The 21,366-nt window shown below is 46.5% G+C and overlaps 1 protein-coding gene across 1 annotated transcript in view; it reads left to right on the forward strand.

The window, feature by feature from the left end:
* The window catches only part of LOC113407339 (hemicentin-1-like), a 344,382-nt gene that overhangs the window by 155,610 nt on the left and 167,406 nt on the right, over positions 1–21,366 (forward strand). Inside the window, exons 14-20 of the mRNA XM_026655742.1 lie at positions 4,062–4,175; positions 5,227–5,385; positions 6,344–6,538; positions 7,312–7,410; positions 15,684–15,811; positions 18,130–18,274; positions 19,784–19,896. Of these exons, the coding sequence (XP_026511527.1) occupies positions 4,062–4,175; positions 5,227–5,385; positions 6,344–6,538; positions 7,312–7,410; positions 15,684–15,811; positions 18,130–18,274; positions 19,784–19,896 (953 nt within the window). The remainder of the gene's footprint in view (positions 1–4,061; positions 4,176–5,226; positions 5,386–6,343; positions 6,539–7,311; positions 7,411–15,683; positions 15,812–18,129; positions 18,275–19,783; positions 19,897–21,366) is intronic.

Here is a 21,366-nt window from a genome sequence, read left to right on the forward strand (position 1 = left end):
CTGGGGCACACACTTAGGGGATCTGAGGACACAAGGTCTGTGGTCGAGGGACGAGATACCTCTCCATATCAACCTGAAGGAGCTCAGAGCAGTTTGTCTGGCCTGCCAAACCTTTCACGCCACTTTGCAAGGTCACAGCGTGACAGTCCTGACAGACAACATCACTGCCATGTTCTACATAAACAAACAGGGTGGAGCCCACTCCTCACCCCTCTGCCGCAAGGCTCTTCTCCTCTGGGACTTCAGTATAGCCCGGTCCATTCAGCTGGAAGCATCCTACCTCCCCGGGGTATGGAATGAACTGGCGGATCGCCTCAGCAGGTCCTACCACGTTCATGAGTGGTCGATCAGATCGGACATCATACAGTCTATTTTCCAATGGTGGGGCTGTCCCCAAGTAGACCTCTTTGCCACCAAGAGCAACACACAGTGCCCTCAGTTCTGCTCATTTCAAAACCACAGTCCGGGTTTGATTTCTGACGCATTCCTAATACCGTGGGGCGAGGGGCTGAAGTATGCCTTCCTTCCAATCCTGCTGGTCCACTGGGTTCTACTCAAAATTCGCAGGGATAGGGCGACAGTAATCATTATTGCCCTGGCTTGGCCGCGGCAGCATTAGTACACGACCCTCCTAGAGCTGTCCATAGACGCCCCGATAGCCCTGCCCCTCTACCCGGATCTGATCACACAGGACCACGGGCGCCTTCTCCACCCGAACCTACAGTCTCTGCACCTCATGGCTTGGAAACTCCATAGCTAAATCCCATGGAGAGCCAGTGCTCTCAGCCAGTGAGACAGATTCTCCTCGGTAGTAGGAAACCTTCCACCAGGACAACCTACATGGCAAAGTGGAAAAGGTTTTCCTGCTGGTGTGAACCCAAGCATCTCCAACCGCTCCAGGTTCCTATCCCGATTATTTTGGACTACCTCCTACACCTCAAGGCCTGTCTCTTTTGTCCATCAGAGTGCACCTGGCGGCTATCTCAGCATTCCATCCAGGGGAATCTGGGCGCTCGGTGTTCTCAAATCCCATGGTGGGGTGCTTCCTTAAGGGACTGGAGAGGGTGTTCCAATATTCTCGTCCACCAGTCCCAACCTGGAACCTGAACCTGGTCCTCTACAAACTCATGAGCCTCTCCAAACTTCGAGCCCCTAGCCACTTGTTCCCTGCTCTACCTTTCATGGAAAGTAGCATTCCTGGTGGCCATTACATCGGCCAGGAGGGTGTCTGAGCTGAGAGCGCTCACCTCTGAACCCCTTTACAGGTGTTTCATAAGGACAAGGTACAGCTTAGAATGAACCCTAAATTCCTCCCTAAGGTGGTCTCCCAATTCCACATGGGCCAAGACATTTGCATACTGGTGTTCTTTCCAAAGCCCCACATGAGCTCGCAGTACCGCAGCTTACACACGCTGGATGTTCGAAGAGCCTTAGCATTCTACATAGAGCGCACGAGGCCTTTCCGCAAATCAACCCAATTGTTCGTGGCCATAGCCGATAGAATGAAGGGCCTTCCATTTTCTGCGCAACGCATATCGTCCTGGATCACAGACTGCATTCGCATGTGCTATGAGCTGGCCAAGGTCCCAGCCCCACCAATCATGGCCCATTCGACCAGCCTTTCTGGCGCAGGTCCCCATCCAGGAGATTTGTAAGGCAGCTACCTGGTCTTCTGTCCACACATTTACAGCCCACTATGCTGTCAACCAACAGGCTAGAGATGATGCAGCGGCTGGCAGGGCTGTCGTCCAATCAATCATTCCGTGACTCCTACCCACCTCCGATGGTAAGCTTGGAAGTCACCTAATTGGAACAGACGTGAACAATCACTCAAAGAAGAAAAGACGGTTACTTACCTCTTGTAACTGTTGTTCTTCAAGATGTGTTGTTCACATCCATTACAATACCCACCTCCCTACCCCTCTGTCGGAGTCAATGGCAAGAAGGAACCAAAGGGGGGTCGGGCTGGCAAGGTACTATATACTCCGCCGTAAGGGCACCATTCTAGCTCCCCTGCCGTCCTGATGGGAGCTGCTAAGGGAAAAAGTTTCTGACGTCCATGCACGCAATGCGTGCACACCTAATTGTAATGGACGTAAACAACACATCTCGAAGAACAACAGTTACAAGAGGTAAGTAAACATCTTTTTCTGATGGGGAAGCAAAGGGAAGCTACACGAGCGGTCATGTGATCCTTCCTAGCAGTATGTTTCAGGTGCCCAGGGCAGCCGGCAGAGAGGTAAATCACTATGGGGCAGAGGGGAAGGCCTAGCTCATGGCTCCTACCCTGAACCAGGCTCAGGTGCTAGTCTTGGCTGGGCTGGGAAGGAGGGGACTTCCTCTTCCCCTGCATGGCATCTGGGGCTGGGTTAGACCCACCCCAGATTTCTCCCTCAGCTGTAAACTACCTTCCCTCAGGTTTCCTGCACCCATCGCTCCTCAGCTGCAGGGGGAGGGATCATTGTACTGGGAGCTGCTCCCCCATCTGCCCAACCTGTGCATCCAGACCCTCCCACAGAGCCTTCCCCCCCAGATCCAGAACCCCCCCGATGAGCCCCACTCTCCCTGTACCTGGACCCAGTGATGAGCTCCCAAAATCTTAAGAACCGGTTCCCTACCAGGTCCTCTCGGCGGCACTTCAGCGGCGGGGGTCTTCACCGCCGAAGTGCCGCCGAAGACCCGGTAGGGAACCGGGAGGTGAGTATGGGCCCAGAGCCCTGGGTGTAGCGGGGTGCTGTGGGGGCTATTTAAAGGGCCGGGGCTCCAGCTGCCTCTGCCGCCCTGGTCCTTTAAATAGCCGTGGGAGCCCCGCCGCTTCCCCAGGGCTCAGGCGGCTCTCTGAGGGGGGGTGGGGAGCAGGGGAGGGGCCGGGGGAGCCTTGGCCTCCCCAGCTGGAAGCTCAGGTGGGCCAGACAGGACAGTCCCGTGGGCCGGATGTGGTCCGCGGACCGGAGTTTGCCCACCCGCCTGCCCCTTTAGGAACCGGTTCTAGACCGGCTTCTAAGTTTAGCAACCGGTTCTTGCGAACCGGTGCGAACTGGCTCCAGCTCACCACTGCCTGGACCACCCTGATGAGCCACCCACACCTGGATCCCCATCCCACTGAGCCCCACTCCCCCATCATCTGGACACCCCCTCTGCCAGCTTTATCCCCCCCACACCCAGATTCCACCCCACCCAGCCCCAACCACTTTCACCTGGATCCCCCTGCAGCATCCCATTACCATTGCACCCAGAACCACCCAATAAGCCCCTGTGCAGCCAGATCCCTCTACACCTGGATCCCCCACTGAGCCACGCCACCCAGATTGCCTCACACAGAACCCTCTCAATCCACACCTGGATCACCCCACACTAAGCCCCTCTACACTTGGACCCTGGCTGGCTGAGCCTGCCTGCATCTGGCACAGAGGGGCAGGGCCCTGGGGTGTTTCTGGGGCAGGCCCGGTCCTTGCACTGTGTCAGGGTTGGATGCAGCCTATCCGCTGAGTCCGTGTCCCAAAGGGAGCTGCAGAGTGATCTCCCACCTCTGTGCAGCCATTGGCCTGTGCTCCCCATTGCCATGCTGGAGCCTCCACATTTATTTGACAAATAAAATTTAGAGAATTTTTAATTTTTTAGTGCAGAATTTTTAATTTTTTTGGCACAGAATGCCCTCAGGAGTAATAATAAATGTGTCTATAGCGCAGCGAACCCAGTATGTCTCTGAGCACTACAGTATTGCACCTATTTAATATTGGGAAGTAGACACCGAGAGAGAGTCTCTGAATCTTTCCAGATCCTCTGGATATTCAAATCCTCTCACTTCTTATTTCTCACTCCTTATTCCACTCACCTTTCAGTTATCCCGCCACTCCAGTTTCTTTATTCTCGCCATTTCCCTCAATATTTTGCAGCTCACCTAAGATTCTCAAGCTTGACCAGCTTTAGTTAAAATATTCTGTCTAATGTCCGTGTAACAGGAGGAAACTGGAGACCCTCCTAACTTAAGTAACAAATATTTAAAGTAAACATTCTTTGTTTACTTGAAAAAAATGCTAATATTTTTCTTTTTTTTCCAGAGGGCCCGAAGTTGACTGTAGTTCACAGTGAAATTCTGGTTGCCCTTGGAGACACAACTGTAATGGAATGTAAAACCACTGGGATCCCACCTCCTCAAGTTAAATGGTTTAAAGGTGCATTTTTTCCATCCATCTGGATCTATTTTGCTTTGTTTGGTTTATTTACTGAACAATGATATCTTATTCAATTACTTTGGTTTGTGACTTAATAGTGCTAAAAGCTGGTTTACTATCGAAGTGGTGACTAAACCATGAGGTTCTAATTTTGGAGATACAGCACTAGACCTCTAAGGTCTGATATATTACACTCTGTTTTACTGTTTTAACTCCATGGACTTTGTGAAGTTACACTAATGTAAAACGAGTGTAACAGAGTGGTGAGTCGAATCTTGTGTCTCCTAAATAATGGCCTTCCTACTTTGTAGAATGTTTAGATATATGTGACTAAAATCTCAAATGCATTTTTCTATGCTTGGTAATTGAACCTCCAACCCCCTCAAAAAGCCCAAGGAGCCCTTTACTTCTCCTGCCATCAAGATTTTAGAGACCCCCACTTTTGGAGTGGAAGGGCACTCAGAGAGTCATCATAGAGCTACATGAGGTTCTCCCTCACCCTCAGAAACTGAATTATGAACTCCAAGAAAAAAGGGTTTATTGTTCCATGCACAAAGGTGTAAACTTGAAATAGGCTGAATACTAGAAAAGACTTCAATTAAACATCCTGTGTTTTCTGGAATCCCAATAGCCCTGGTACATAAGAATTGCCCTAAAAGATCAGGCAGATGCATCCTCTGGTACATGTTTCAGTCTCTGATAGTGGTTGGTACCAGATGCTTCAGCAGAAGATGCAAAAAACTCCTAGTCAACTATTCTGCCCATAAGGAAAGTCTCTTCCTTACCCCCATCAGTTAGAGGTTGGCTTATTCACTGAAGAAAGAGGCTTTATAGCTCTTCTTAAAAAAGTGATTTTATCCAGTCTAATGTAATGGCGGATGTTCTCATTCTCTGTTGAATGGAAGCCAATGTATTTACCTGGGAGTGCATAATTAAATACAATCGAACAATGATGTAATCTCAAATTGGGAATGAAAAGGATATTTCTTATATTGGAAACAGTTTTGGAAATACTCTGTTATTTCATGTTATCTTTTTTATGTGGACCTAGGTGACCTAGAGTTGAGGGCATCCATGTTTCTTATCATTGACTCTAATCGGGGTCTTTTGAAGATCCAGGAAACGCAGGATCTGGATGCTGGTGATTATACTTGTGTGGCCAGCAATGATGCAGGAAGAGCATCTGGCAAGATAACTTTAGATGTTGGTTGTAAGTATCCTGTATTTAAGTGCATTAACTGCCCATGATTTAAATGTTTCCATTTCCTGACATTGGAAAGACTCACAATTAGAGACCTAGGCTTCACATTAACAACTTAACCTGTGCTTATTAGTGAAGGGTTGTGCAGATCACTTAACCTTTCACTCTGTCAATAACACCAAACTCCATTCCTCTTTCATCTCCTTTCAAAAATGTCTCTGTGCCTTCTTCCATTCAGCTCTGTATACTTGGAATACTTTCCAGTGTAGTTCATCAAGCCAGCTCCCTTGCCTCATTCAAATCCTTCCTACAACTTTCCCTCCTCCTCACTTCTTTTTGCAAAGCTCATGAAAAGTGAAGGGAGGGGAAAAACATTCCCCCCCTTTTTTTTAAAGCAGTGCAAGCATGAAGATGTGCACATGCCACACTGACCTGAATAACCACACAACATTATTGTCACTCTTGTCCTTCCTCTCCTCTTTCCCCAACCCTTTTTGGTCTGACAATGACACTGACTTGTTGTATCATGTTGAATATTGGCTCCAGTTCTGTAAGTTACTCTGTGGAGGCAGATCTTTGTGTCTGTAAGTTACTCTGTGGAGGCAGATCTTTGTGTCCATATGGAGTCCTGCTTTTGTCAGAGAGGCTCTTTGCTAGTGTAGAGGTCATCTCATGCAGTGTAACTTACAGGGCCAAGGTCTTAGTCTGTAAGCTCATTTGCACAGAATTGGGTATATTCTTGTTTCAGTGAGGTGCCTAGAATATTGTCGAATACCCCCAAAATAAATAAATGATGATGCAAGACTGCAGTTGCAAGGTTTTGCTAAATTTAGAACCTGCTATTTGGATATTACGTGCTCTATGATGGGACATATAATTGAAATTGTAGTTTAACCTAAACTGCAAAGGAAATATTAATGCCATGTTATTTCTCTGTTTTATGTTCTATGTACTCCATCTCTTCCAGCTCTCCCAGTTTTCACACAGGAACCTAGTGATGAATCTGTGGATATTGGATCAAATGTGACATTGCCTTGCTATGTCCAGGGTTACCCAGAACCAAAGGTTAAATGGAGACGGTTGGATGGCGCCCCTCTTTTCTCCAGACCCTTTGCAGTTAGTTCCATCGGTCAGCTCAGAACGGGTGCCCTGTCTATTAACAGTAGGTAGACAAAAATCTATAAAGACAAGATCATAAAATATATACTGTATAAAATGTATTTATCAAAGTTACTGTAATACTGTAGTATTCATTTTGCCTTTAACAATGTCAGTTTTTAGTACAGACTGTATCCATTTGACACCAAAATTCCACTGGCATTCTGGCGGCAGGGCTGAATGCACTTCAGTTACCATTTGAATCTCTTTGTATTTGAGTGAGAATAATGTCAGTGCCGTAGAAGTACAGTGTTTGGGGTAAAATTAAAATTTGGGTCCTGGCCAATTGTTGACACTAAAGATTCCATGGAATCTTTGCAAGAGAAGAGGATGTTAACTCCATTGTTTGTGCCAAGTCCTAGTTTGAGTAGCTATTGTACATTCTGCCTGTCTAATTTCTTCTTGCAGCTTCAGTTGGCTATTGTATTCTTCACCTCTTGTTCTAAACAGTTGTGCGGTATTGTTCTGCGTTGTTAAACAGCTGCCTTGTTCCCTCCCAGACAGCTATATTCTTAGGTGGGTGAAGTGATTCCAGTAGGTACTGTTTGTAAATTGCATTAAAATCCTTTGGGATGAAAAGCAGTATATATATACATAATGAGTTATTCCTCTTCAAGTTCTCTTATGTGGACATTGCTTCTCTCCATTGTGGCCAGTGATAAGGAATGGTCAAGTAAAATTATATTAAAAGTGAAATATTTTTGCATTGCAACCTTTTAGTGCAAAACAGTTTAAGACAATGCAATCTCGTCCTTTTTCAATTTAATTTGTTTTTAGATTTGTGGGTCAGTGATGAGGGAACTTACATCTGTGAAGCTGAAAACCAGTTCGGAAAGATCCAGTCACAGCCGGCAACAATAACAGTAACAGGACTGGGTAAGGCGGGTTAACATCTCAGTCTAACCTAGCAAAAGGATTGACTGATAGAGGTTCTATAGCTGTAATATATCTGACCACTCTTTCGTTGGATATGAGCCCAAACCAAATACTTTGAATTGAAACATCCCCAAATTCTGATGGTATTTGAAATCTGATCCTGGAATTGAATCTGAACTTAGCAAATGCTCCCTCTTTTTATATTGGGCTGAACAAAAATCCTGAATGTGAATACTTCTGAACTTTGGGGTGTGGGAATTCCAGACTTGAATTAGGTGCCGTGAACCCATCTCTAATTTTTTGCCAATAATTTTATTTTTATATAAGAAGTAATTAATAAACAAGTTAATTTCTTCTGTGTCCAAAATAGAAGAATCAGTTTTTTAAATTAGAAGAACTAACTATGTTATGAATACAATTTTCTTTAAAATTAGAAATAATAAGCCTAATTCTGTGCTGATTTACATCCAGTGCAGACCCTTGAGTTCATTGGGGCTGCACAGGGGGTAAGCCAGTTCAGAATCTGGACCTTAGTGAGAACTATTCCTGTCCAAGAGTATAATTTATTTTCATACAAATTTGTTTAGAAGTTTGGGGCCTGTTCCTTGTTGGGGCCTGTTCCTTCCTTTGGGGCCTGTTCCTTCTCCCAAAACTCCCCTTAGTTTAAATAAGAGCAGAATTAGGCCCTTGGTTATGCCCCGATAGCCTTAAGCTTCTGTACTGAGTTCAACACCTTAAGGGTCCCTAGGTAGGATTTTCAAAAGTGATTGAACTGGCCCACCACTTTTCCCATTGAAGGCAATGGTAAAACTGCCATTAACTTTAATGCGAGCAGAGCTTTTGAAAATCCCACCCAAATCTTCATGCATAGTTTTATGCACATAATCATTTGACAGAACTTGTACAAGAAAATAGGATGTGTACTTGCAAATCAGACATGTGTGTGTATATATACTGTGATAGACCCAGACCAGTTGGGAACAGCAGAGTAGCAGAAGAGAGATATACTGGCCACTGGATAAGTAGTTTTCTGTTCCCTGAGTGACCAGAGCAGGAGCTGCTCCAGGCAAATAGACCACCTGACTCCAATTAACCTGCTAAGAGTCAGGCGAGGCAGTTAAGCACCTGACTCTAATTAAGGCCCCTCTGATGCTATAAAAGAGCTCACTCCAGTCAAGCCAGGGGGAGCCAGAGGAGAGGAAGTGTGTGTGAGGAACTGGGAGCAAGAGGTGTGCAAGAAGCTGAGAGTGAGTAGGCGTACTGTTGGAGGACTGAGAAGTACAAGCATTATCAGACATCAGGAGGAAGGTCCGGTGGTGAGGACAAAGAAGGTGTTGGGAGGAAGCCATGGGGAAGTAGCCCAGGGAGTTGTAGGTGTCGTGCAACTGTACCAGGAGGCACTCTGAACAGCTGCAGTCCACAGGGCCCTGGGCTGGAACCCGGAGTAGAGGGCGGGCCCGGGTTCCCCCCATACCTCCCAACTCCTGATCAAACACAGGAGTAATTGACCTGGACTATAGCTTCTACCAGAGGGGAAGGTCTCTGGACTGTTTCCTGACCCACAGGGTGAATCCGTGAAGCGAGCAAATCTGCCAATAAGCGCAGGACCCACCAAGGTAGAGGAGGAACTTTGTCACAACTGGTGTCAGGCGTGGGATTTGGGGTGCACAGCGCGGCAGAAGAAGGAGGGTGATTTAAAAAAAAAAAAAAGGAGAGGGTTTAATTATTTTTTCACCACAATGGATGACGTAGTGCGGGCACTGATACAAGCTACGGCGGCCCAGCAGGAGGCTACCCGTGTCCAGGCAGCCGCCCAACAGGAGGCAGTGCGGCTGCAGCAAGAGACTAATCACCTGCTGATGGACTAGGCTGCTCAAGACTGAGCTATGTTGCGAGAACTGGTAAGCCAGGTAAAGACCCTTACAGAGCTGAATCGCGGCCATGATGGGATGCAGCTCATACGGGCCAGCCATTGGCTGCAGAAAATGACGCGGGAGGATGATGTAGAGTCATACCTTTTGGCCTTTGAGAGGACAGCCCTACGGGAGGCCTGGCCTCGAGATCAGTGGTCTGGCATCCTTGCCCCATTCCTGTGTGGGGAGGCCCAGAAGGCCTACTATGATCTGCGTGAAGAGGCTGCAGCAGACTACCCCTAGCTGATAGCAGAGATCCTGGCCAGATCTGGGGTAACGACAGCAGCGCGGGCCCAGCGGTATCACGGTTGGAGGTACCAGGAAAACAAAACCCCGCGGTCCCAATTGTATGACCTCATCCATCTCGCACGAAAGTGGTTGCGAACTGAGTCCCGGAATCCGGAAGAGATACTAGAGGTTCTGATCATTGACCGATACATGAGGGGACTACCACCAGACCTTCGCGCCTGGGTAAGACAGAACGAACCCTGCACCTATGACGAGGTCGTCGCATTGGTAGAGAGGCGAAGGATGGCGAGGGAGCTGACCCGACCAGTTAAGGAAGAGGCACCCTGGGTTAAATTAGCAGCACCAAGCCCCAAAGCTCGGGTGACTGGGCCACCAAGAGGGCCCAGGTGGAAAAAGAGAGGGGCTGAGGGCCCGCTAGAGGCCACAAAGAGTCGAAGCACTGAGGGAGAAGAGGATCGTGATGTTAGACTGCCCAAACCAAGAGACCTGGGAATGCCTAGGGCTCCATACAGATGTTATGCCTGCGGGGAGTGGGGACACATAGCTGTACAGTGTCCCAGTGCTCAGGAGCCTATGCAGTGTAACCTGGGGAACTGGGCAGACCCATGCTCCCTAATCCACCTTGTGGGGGTCTCACTAACCCCACATATGTATACCAGACCAGTGAAACTAAATGGGGTAGAGACCACAGCACTGGTTGATTCGGGGAGTGCTATCACGCTTGTCTCAGGGAAGCTCATGAAGCATAGTCAGCTGCTGTGGGCTAAGCATACGGGGATAACCTGTGTCCATGGGACAGTTGGTTATTACCCTACCATCCCAGTAAAAATCGAGATTCAGGGGAACACTACTGAGGTAGCAGCAGGCGTAGTCCCTAAACTCCCATACCCGGTGCTCATAGGGAGGGACTTCCCAGGGTTTGGAGACTTACTCCCGGTAAGGGGATTGGAGAAAGGGGGAAACCCTGAAATTAGTGAGGCATCCACAGTAGACTGTCAACCCCCAGTCTTCTCTGAAATATCCCCAGATTTGTTCTCCACTCCCAGGCAGGGTAGAAAGACAAAAAGGGAAAGGAGGGCAGCTAAGGCCTTGGGAATCTGAATACTGACCCAAAGCCAGAGGGTCGCTCTCGTAGGTAGGCGGACCCGAGTAGCTGAAAAGGAGGCCACCCAGGAGGGACAAGCACCCGAGTCTGACCCCCACCCTAACACTTCTGAACCAGTAGAGGCAACAGAGACTGGCCCCCTAGATCTCGGGCAGATTAGCCCCGGGAGAGGAAATTTTGGACGGGACCAGGCAGAAGACCCAAGGTACGACAACATTAGGAAGGAGGTGACTGAAATAGATGGGGTCCCCATGGAAGGGAAAACCCAGGGACCAGGACCCTACTTCATAATGAAGAAGGATCTCTTATACCGGGTTGCACCAGTACGGGGGCAGAAGGTACAGCAGATCCTAGTACCTCAAAAACACCAGAATGCTGTATTAAGTCTTGCCCATAGTCATCTTTTTGGGGGACATTTGGGGGTAGAGAAGACCCTGGCCAGGGTCCTACGACGGTTCTTCTGGCCCGGAGTACATGAAGAAGTGCGGAGCTACTGTGCCTCCTGCCAGGAGTGTCAGCTGCACAGTCCCCATCCCCACTTGAGGGCACCTTTAGTACCCCTTCCCATCATAGAGGTCCCCTTCGAGCGAATAGCCATGGACCTAGTGGGACCCCTGGAGAAGACAGCCCGGGGCCACCAATATATACTTGTCATTCTGGATTATGCTACTCGCTACCCAGAAGCCGTCCCCCTGCGAAACACGGCCTCTAAAACGATAGCTAAGGAGTTGGTGGGGATCTTTGCCCGAGTGGGGCTACCAAAGGAGATATTAACAGACCAAGGAACCCCATTTATGTCGAAGCTAATGAAGGACCTCTGTACGCTGCTCCGTATACATACCCTGAGAACTTCAGTCTATCATCCGCAGACTGATGGGTTGGTAGAAAGGTTTAACCGAACCCTCAAGGCTATGATAAGGAAGGTGGTAAGTCGGGACGGGAAGGACTGGGACACCCTACTACCTTACCTTATGTTTGCTATCCGGGAGGTACCTCAGGCCTCAACTGGATTCTCCCCCTTTGAGCTGTTATATGGGCGCAACCCCTGAGGCATCCTGGACATAGCCAAGGAAATTTGGGAGGAGGAACCCAGTGAGGGGAAGAACATAATAGAGCATGTGCTACAGATGAGGGACCGGAGAGCCCGGGTCACTCCCATAGTGAGGGAGCACCTAGAAAAGGCCCAAGAGGCACAGCAAACCTGCTACAATCGTCAAGCCAAGGTTCGTCAGTTTCAGCCCGGTGACTGGTACCCACGGCCAAAAGTAAGCTGTTGGCCCAGTGGCAAGGGCCCTACGAAATAGTTGAACCCGTAGGGGAAGTAAATTACAAGGTGCGACAACCAGGACGTCGAAAACTAGAACAGATATATCATGTCAACTTTCTGAAACCCTGGCATACCCGAGAGGCATGCACAGTGGTTCGGGAAGACCTACACCCAGGGAACAAAAATCCTGGACAGGTGAGGGTGTCTCCCGATCTAACGACAGCCCAGAAGAAAGAGGTAACTGAGATGATCGCCCAATATCAAGATGTATTCTCAACAAAGCCGGGTCGCACAACTGGGACATATCATCACATCGTCACGAACCCTGGGGCCAGAGTAACAATGAGGCCCTACCGGGTGCCAGCAACCAAAAGAGAGGAAAAAAAAGCGGAAGTCAGAAAGATGCTGGAGATGGGGATCATTGAAGAATCTCACAGTCAGTGGTCCAGCCCAATAGTGTTGGTGCCCAAACCTGATGGCACCACGAGGTTCTGCAATGACTTCCGGCGACTAAATGAGATATCCCAGTTTGATGCCTACCCTATACCCCGCACAGACGAATTAGTAGACCGTCTGGGGAATGCCCGGTACTTAACGACCCTAGACTTGACAAAGGGGTACTGGCAGATTCCCCTAGCTGAAGATGCAAAGGAGAAGACGGCGTTCTCTACACCAGAGGGTCTTTTCCAGTATACAGTCCTTCCTTTTGGACTACATGGGGCCCCAGCTACCTTTCAGCGCCTCATGGACAAGTTATTACGCCCCCATGCCAGCTATGCTGCGGCCTACTTGGATGACGTGGTGATTCATACCCCAGACTGAGAAACCCACTTGAAGAAGGTGGGGGCGGTCCTTGATACCTTCAGGCGAGCTGGCCTTACGGCAAACCCTGTTAAGTGTGCTGTGGGGTTCACAGAGGCCAAATATCTTGGCTACGTGGTAGGAAAAGGTCTGGTGAAACCTCAACCGAATAAGTTAGAGGCCATCCAAAATTGGCCACGACCAAGTAGTAAGAAGCAGGTCCGAGCATTCCTAGGGGTGGTGGGGTATTACCGGCGTTTCATTCCCCATTTTGCCACAAGGACAAGTCCCCTAACAGACTTAGTGAAGGCCCGTGGTCCGGATCCAGTCAGATGGTCCGACGCAGCAGAGAGGGCATTTGCAGACCTACGGACTGCCCTCTGCAGTAACCCCGTATTGATAGCCCCGGATTTCACCAAGGAATTTATCCTTCAGACAGATGCATCTGAGGTGGGGCTAGGGGCTGTCCTGTCGCAGATGGCTGGGGAAGAGGAACACCCAATTCTCTACCTCAGCAGGAAACTCCTTCCGAGGGAACAAAAATACGCAGTGGTAGAGAGAGAATGCCTCGCCGTAAAATGGGCCATGGAAACGCTGCATTACTATCTGCTGGGGCACAGATTTGTCCTCGTGACCGACCATGCCCCTCTTCAATGGATGCAACGGAACAAGGAAAAGAACACAAGGGTAACCAGGTGGTTCTTATCCCTCCAACCTTTCCAGTTCCGCATACAGCACAGAGCAGGGAGTCGCCATGGCAACGCCGATGGCTTATCACGTGTACACTGTCTGGCGTCCCAAGCTGCCCAACCCCTTGGTGTTGAGCAGGGGGGAGGGATATGTGATAGACCCAGACCAGTTGGGAACAGCAGAGTAGCAGAAGGGAGATATACTGGCCACTGGATAAGTAGTTTTCTGTTCCCTGAGTGACCAGAGCAGGGGCTGCTCCAGGCTAATAGACCACCTGACTCCAATTAACCTGCCAAGAGTCAGGTGAGGCAGTTAAGCACCTGACTCTAATTAAGGCCCCTCTGATGCTATAAAAGGGCTCACTCCAGTCAAGCCCGGGGGAGCCAGAGGAGAGGAAGTGTGTGTGAGGAACTGGGAGCAAGAGGTGTGCAAGAAGCTGAGAGTGAGTAGGCGTACTGCTGGAGGACTGAGAAGTACAAGCGTTATCAGACATCAGGAGGAAGGTCCGGTGGTGAGGACAAAGAAGGTGTTGGGAGGAAGCCATGGGGAAGTAGCCCAGGGAGTTGTAGGTGTCGTGCAACTGTACCAGGAGGCACTCTAAACAGCTGCAGTCCACAGGGCCCTGGGCTGGAACCCGGAGTAGAGGGCGGGCCCGGGTTCCCCCCATACCTCCCAACTCCTGATCAAACACAGGAGTAATTGACCTGGACTATAGCTTCTACCAGAGGGGAAGGTCTCTGGACTGTTTCCTGACCCACAGGGTGAATCTGTGAAGCGAGCAAATCCGCCAATAAGCGCAGGACCCACCAAAGTAGAGGAGGAACTTTGTCACAATACATACTTATACTAACTGAAATAGGAATATCTACATGGAACAATGTAAACTAAAATCATTGAGTTTTGCACATTAGAATATTTTTTTTTATCTTTTGACTTGCTGCAAGACTTGAATTAGTTCCAACTATACTTAATTAAATGGATCTTGAAAAAGGTACTTATCCTTAGTTTTCTTTTATCCTCCTCCTCTTAGAAAAGTTTGTTAAAGGCAGAAAAATCTTCATCATGAAAACATTTTGTGATGGGGAGAGGGAGAGGTTTCCTGCCATAATTTATCTTAAAAACTGAAGGTAGCAGGGGGAGTGCTCAAGGCAACTTCTTGATAAAATTGGAGTATAATAAATCTCTGTGATTTAAGAAGACAGTGAATGTACAGTTTGTACAAGAGTTATCTTTAAGTAACTGGTTTTATTGTAGAGAGTGGGAAATGAAAATAATTAGACATAATGCTGTGAAATGTGTACGTTTGTAGGAGGAAGTGAATGGGGGTCCATCTATGCATCCAGTAAAGTGTTTATTATCTTAACCACATGTCAGGAATCTTTACATTCATAGCAAGCAGCATTTTATAAACAGTCAGTTTTTGACCTATCTAAACGTTCTGTTTAATCTCCGCTATTTCAAGGTCACTTTAAAAAGCAAACAAACAAGTGAAGCTGTTTATGAACTGGTAAGCAATATGTTAGATGTTTATTGGCATCCAGAACTTTCTGCCGGGCTGTTGACCTTTCCCATGAGACCTAATAGCTTGTGCTCAGAAGGGAAGTCACCTCTTGGTCATGGCTCTTGTGATCCTACCTATTTCTATTCCTAGAAATTCTGCTACCAACAAGAAATAAAAAAAAAATATTTTGACTTTAGATCAATAGAATTTGAGTGTACAGGAAATGCAAGGTCAAGCCCAAAGGGAATACTGTTTTTATAGTTTTGAATGGACAATCTCTGACCTATGTTGACTGACTGTTTGCTCCAACCCCTGCACTCATTGTCTCTTCACTTCAGCTTCGCTTCACACCTGCCTCTCATGCTTTCCTCCTTCTTCTCTTCTCTCCTGTGCTGTGTCCTCATTGCCCTCATACCTTCATTGGCCCCCATCCCTTCCCTTGTCTTTACATTTAGCTAGTTGTCTCTTGACTGACCCTCTTGCCCCCCCACCCCCGCAAAATATATCTTGGCACTAACATGACATTTGCCGGCCATCACGTTGTTCACTCTGCCTTTCCTCTACCCTTTGTCTGTCTTGTATATTTAAATTATAAGGTCTTCTGTGTTTTTACCGTAGCTAGCGCAATGGGGCCCGATTCTTGGTTGGTCCTTAGCCACTATTGTAAATCATAATGATAGTAAGGAGTATTTCATTTTTTGCAAGCACATAGAAATGCCTAAATATCTTTTTTTTTTTAAATTCAAGTTGCACCTCTAATTGGAATGAGCCCAGCAGTAGCCAATGTAATTGAAGGACAGCAGCTTACTTTGCCTTGTGTACTGCTGGCTGGAAACCCAATTCCAGGGCGGAGATGGATTAAAAATGATATGGTGGTAAGACACTCTTTTTTTATTTTTATGTATAGTCTTGCAGTTTCATATTTCCTGAGGGAGAAAAATATGCATTTAACATTTTAAGGCATGATATACACTTAGCACAGTGTAATATAGCTACTGTTCTTAAGCAATTAATTTTTTTGTATGGGAGAAAAAAAGTTGAAAATAAAAGATTGCAGCAAATAATTGGTATTTCATCACTGAAGGAAGTGATCACACGAGAGTTCCATGTAAGAAATATATCTGTCAACGTTAAGGTTTGCTAGCCTGAGATTCCAGCTGATAGGAACAGAAATTACAATCCATAAAGGGGCAATCCTTGTGGAGACTCATTAGTCGATCATGTGAGAAACAGGCCCCTGGGTTCATTCCCTGATTCCAGGTCGAGCTTTCCAGCTGGGATAGTTCCTTCTGCCCTTTTGGATATTCTCCCCAGAGGACGTGGCTGGGTCTGCGTTCTGCCCACATGGGTTTCTCCCTCAGCTGTCACTTCTTCCACAGTGTCCTGTCTTGGACCTTGTTCCTCTCCCGGAGGCTCTTGTAGTTCCTGGGGGCAGGGCAAGAAGAGCCCCTTTTTGGGCGCTTTCACCTTGGCCAGCCTTCACCTCTAGTTGTCTCGGACTCCTGGCCCATCTGGTTTCCTTTTGGCATCCCTGGCAGGCTGTCAGCAGCCATGTAGTTTTCCATTAAGCTGACCACTTCAGCCAAGGTCTCTAGTTGGTGCTTCAGGACCCATCCTCGTCCCCTGATGGGGAGTTTTGGGTGAATTTCCCCATCAGAATGAGTTCAGCAACCTGCTCCCCCATCCAGGTTTCCAGTTTTAGCCAGCACCAACAGTGCACCCTCAATCTCTGGGCCACCATGTGGGGCTGGATGCCAATGGATACTTCTCTTCCCGAAAGCAATGATGGTGCATCTCCTCTGAGGTATCAAAGTAATGAAGGATGGTTGCCTTGACTCTGGGGTAATCCTGGATGATTGTTGGGTCGAGCCCCCAGTAGGCAGCCAGGGCGGATGTGGTCAGATGAGGGGCCAACAAGATGCCAGGGCCCATGGCAGTGCTACTGCTACTTGATCAAAGGTGGTAAGGAACGTCTCCAGGTCGTCACCATTTTTGTAAGCTTCATTGGCATTCGTGTGGCCAGCGGGGTGGGGTCCCTGTTGATGAATCCCATGAAGACAGGAAAAAGGACAGAATCTGTTGCATTAGGCATTACTGCTGCTTCTGTGGTTGTACTGCTAGGTCTCTAATTAATTGTTGCTGCTGTTGCACCATCTGTGGTTGCTATTGGAAGGCCAGCTGCTGCTGTTGCTATCGCTTCCGGTTTTCTGTAGCCAACTTTGATAAACTATCCAGATCCGTATTTTTTTAAACAAAGTCCCTTCTCCTTATACCAGAGCTGATCAGTCTACCCATATTCTCCTCCAGTTGTCATGAATCTGTCATGGTAGCACGTCCCCTTCAGGCTTTATGGGGAGTGCATGCACATGAGTCCAATTACTCCATCTTACCCCAGTGGGTGCTATAGGACATCTTTTTAGCAGGCCGGTGCTCACCTTCCAGCCAGAGCCTCTCAATTGTCTCATCTACTCTTTGTGTCCACCTAACAGCCTGTAGTTAGCAAAAGGGGTTAAGCAAAAGAAAGGCAAAGAAAAAAACCTCCCTCCAGGATATGGGATATGAACAGCTCCCTCCGGGATATGGGCCTCTCTTTCTTCAGAGGAGTCCTGGGAGAATCAATGTCCACCTCAGTGTTCAGTGGGCTCCAGTGCCAGCCTCAGTTCTTCTCCACTTCAACTCAGGGGTCCTGCACCCTCTTTCTGCAAGGGCAGCGGCTCTGTAGGCTGTATGTCCTCTCTCCAGGGCTGTTGATGCTTAACAGTCTGTTCCCTTCCCATGGTTGCCCCCATCCAGGTCGAGTTCCCTCTTTTTACCTCTCCAGTCCTGGCACAATTTGCCAGTGTGAAAGGCCACTCCAGCCCAAAGCTCCTTGACCCCTTCCATGCTAATGAGCCTGGTCACAAGCCCCCATTAGCATTAACTGGAAAGCATGTTATGTATGTGTACTATGTCATAGAGTAAATACTCTTTTTCTGACTCCAGCACTAAAAGATGCCTTATTTGATGTTACTGAAATCCTATTCAAAATATATTTCATGTGACAAGTGAAGGAATGTTCTTTTGTATGAACATGATTTTGAAAAAAAGAAAAGGCCTGAGTTATTAAACCAAAGCCACTAGTATCTGAGATACTTAGGGCTATAACACAAGTATGTATTTTCCATAGTTAAAACGTACTTTCCTCTTTCTCTAGTTGGTCCCAAATCCCTACGTTAATGTTCGCAGTGACGGGAGTCTGCACCTTGAAAGAGTTCGGCTACAGGATGGAGGGGAATATACTTGCATGGCAAGTAATGTAGCTGGGACAAATAACAAAACTACCACCATCAGTGTATTTGGTAAGGGAAATGGTCTCAGGGCTTCCATTTGTTTTCAAAATAAGTTTGCACTTTTTGGAAGCAGTAGCTTGTGGAGAGAACTTTTTTTTAATTTAAAATTACAATAATACCTCAAATTTACTGGGTGCAATGGAATTACAATGTGGAGTAATGCAATGGAGAATCTGGACCCTGCATATAATGCAGTTAAATGATCAAGCCTGCCCCTTTTGAAAAAGAGGTCAAAAAAGACTTTTGACATCCATAAAAATCTTTCTATTTAGTTGTCTATAAGTGATGGGTTTTGCAGACTCCCTTACTTTATTAACAAAACAGAGACACAAGTGGGAGTTTATTGGAGTACTATGCCAAGTGCTGTCTAAGAGGTTACATAACTATTAAAAGGGAGCACAACTCATGAGAGTACAGTGCTTAAAAATAAATCGTTTGGCAAAGCTGCATTTTTAATACCATCAAAAACGGCAGTTTCTCACTCACTCATGGTGAAATGAATGTTTGCACTGTAGTGACCCAGTAGTGTCATGGTCTGAAATTCTTACATGTTAAATTAATCAAGGGAGACATATTTTAAATTTCACTGAGAATGCTGGAACATCCTTTTCAGTACAAAATTGAGCACTGTACATGTCATTATTAGCCAATACTTTGCAACTGTTTTGAGTTTGACAAACTCTCTCTTGTGAGCAGCTTTTTGGGAAGATTTTTCAGATCTTGGGAACATGAGGTGGGGTGAAAAAGTTGGTATGTGTTGTTAAAGAGTCTAGGATATAAGGGTAGGATAGTGTAGGAATATGAAGCCTTTTGTCTCTGTCACTAAATAGGAATCAGGCCAGTTTGATAGTGAACTAAAGTCTTTATTATCTCTTGGCTGTTTGGGGTCTGTGGGAACTGATTTGGAGGTCTCAATCAAGTTGCTGCAAAAGCCAGTACATTCCCTACAAAAATCTTTACTAGCATTTTTAACAACTAAAGCTTGAATGAGCATGGAGAGTGACCTACCTCTTGCCCTGGGGCCTGGAGTGGTTTGTCCTAGAGAAGTTCCCCATTGATGGCAGTGGGTTCATCAGCAGATAAGCTGCATCCATTTTCACTGCAAGTGCAGAGGAGAACAAATCATGCCCAGCACCATTTCAGAAAACCTTGCTTAAAACCTTCTTGGAGGATGTCCTAACCATGGCTTTCTGAAATGATGCTGAACATAGTCTGTCATGGTTTTACACATGTTCTGAAATTGTGTGCACCCAAACTAGTATTTAACTTGCTGATGACAGTCATTGTCAGCAACAGGTAATTTTTGTACTATAGACCACACCTTAGGGGCGGTAGCGCCAAGTCTGTGAGTCATTGAGGGCAGAGTGAAATTTCCCAACTCCTAATAGGTATTTTCAAGGCCCACTTTATGTAGATTGAGTCTTCTTTGCTGAATAGCAGTTGATTGGGTACAGAATACAGTGTGATAATTATACCATGGTTTAAAATATGTATCTGTGTGTATGTATATATTTTTAGTTCTACCTATCATTCAGCATGGACAGCAGATATTCAGTACAATTGAAGGAATCCCAGTAACATTACCGTGCAAAGCAAGTGGAGTTCCTAAGCCATCCATCGTCTGGTCCAAGGTAACTTCTAAACTTTGAGCTGTTTATGTTAAAAGATGAACGGAACACATGATTTAGCTATAGCAGGAGCTATGTACAATGAAGGCAGCCAAAAACCTCTATCCTAAGGGACCTAGAAAACACTCTTTATTCGTATCTGCTTCTGTTTTTCCATGCAGTACTCTCTGGCTGTGACACATTCAGCTTCCAGACTTTGAAAAGCTAGGAAGACTTTATTGGTTATCTCTGGATCCTTTTTTTTAAAAAAGCCTTGGAAAATGTATATATAATTATTGTGGTTTGAAAAATTAGGGATGGGCAAACTGCCGTAGATTGAGAGTTCAGATTCATTTTGGAGGCTTATTTAAAGTGAATTTCTGCTCTGAAAAGTGAGTATGTAATAATGGCTTCTTCGGGGGACATTATGTAACTGATTGGAACTCAGTAAACAATTCTGTTCATGTTACTCAAGAAGGAATAGAGTCCAGTTCAGTCTCTCTCAGCTGTGTTGGCTTTACAAGGCTAATGGGAGTAAAAAGCAATAAAAGCTTATTTTTGTCATTAAACTTATTAAATATGATTCTTGATGCACATAGGGAGCAGACCTTTTGAGTAAGAAGGTGTCTTTTTAGTCTTATTTCAGATTAGAATGACAATTTAAGACATGGTAGAAGTCTCCAAATCTCTTGAGCCTCCAGAATTAGGATGGAAAGCTCACAAGGTTTTCTGTTATGATTCCCTGCACTTGCACTCATATTGCTTGCTGAAAAGAGAAGCAAAGGGTGGCCCCAGAAACAGTGTAGAACATTATCCAGATGTTTCAGAATTTCTGGTCATTCCTAATACGGGTGACGTTTGGGTCAGAGTTCTTATGGCATCCAAGCTATTTTGTTTTCATCTCTGCTATAATCATTGGGCCTGCATTCTACCCTCAGTTACTATTCTGTTGACTTCAGTAGGATTGCCTGGAGGTTGTATTGCTGTTATTAAGGGCAGAATTTGGCCTACTGAATTATATCAAATATGTGGATATTACATATTCCTCAACATAAAGTTTAAAGCAGCAGTGTCGAATTGAAGTCTGTTGTCCCAAATCAAGTACTCAGATCCTTACTTATATACAGTGAGCCAAATTCTCTTCTCAATTATGCTGGTGTTATCCAGTCAACTTTAATGACACAGGTGAAGCTGAAAATCTGTATAAAAGAGACATATATCTGTATAAATGAGTATTTGTAGATAGTTAATATAAATACATGTAAGGCATATAAGAATATGTACCATTGTTCATAAGTTTGAAAGTTACATAAAGTTATTGTGCATTACAAGTAGCTTCCTGAGTGCTTTCTTAGCCTGTGTCAGAAGTCCAGCTCTTAAGGGGGCCTTACACCTGGAACATATTTTGGGGGATGAGTTTAATTATTCAACTGTTTGAGATGCAGTTTGAGGTGTACCTATCAATGACTGTTTTCAGATGAGGGGAGGGGAGGA

This window comes from Terrapene carolina, unplaced genomic scaffold (assembly GCF_002925995.2).
Source record: "Terrapene carolina triunguis isolate 2854851 unplaced genomic scaffold, T_m_triunguis-2.0 Scaffold211, whole genome shotgun sequence".
In the NCBI taxonomy this organism is placed as follows: domain Eukaryota; kingdom Metazoa; phylum Chordata; order Testudines; family Emydidae; genus Terrapene; species Terrapene triunguis.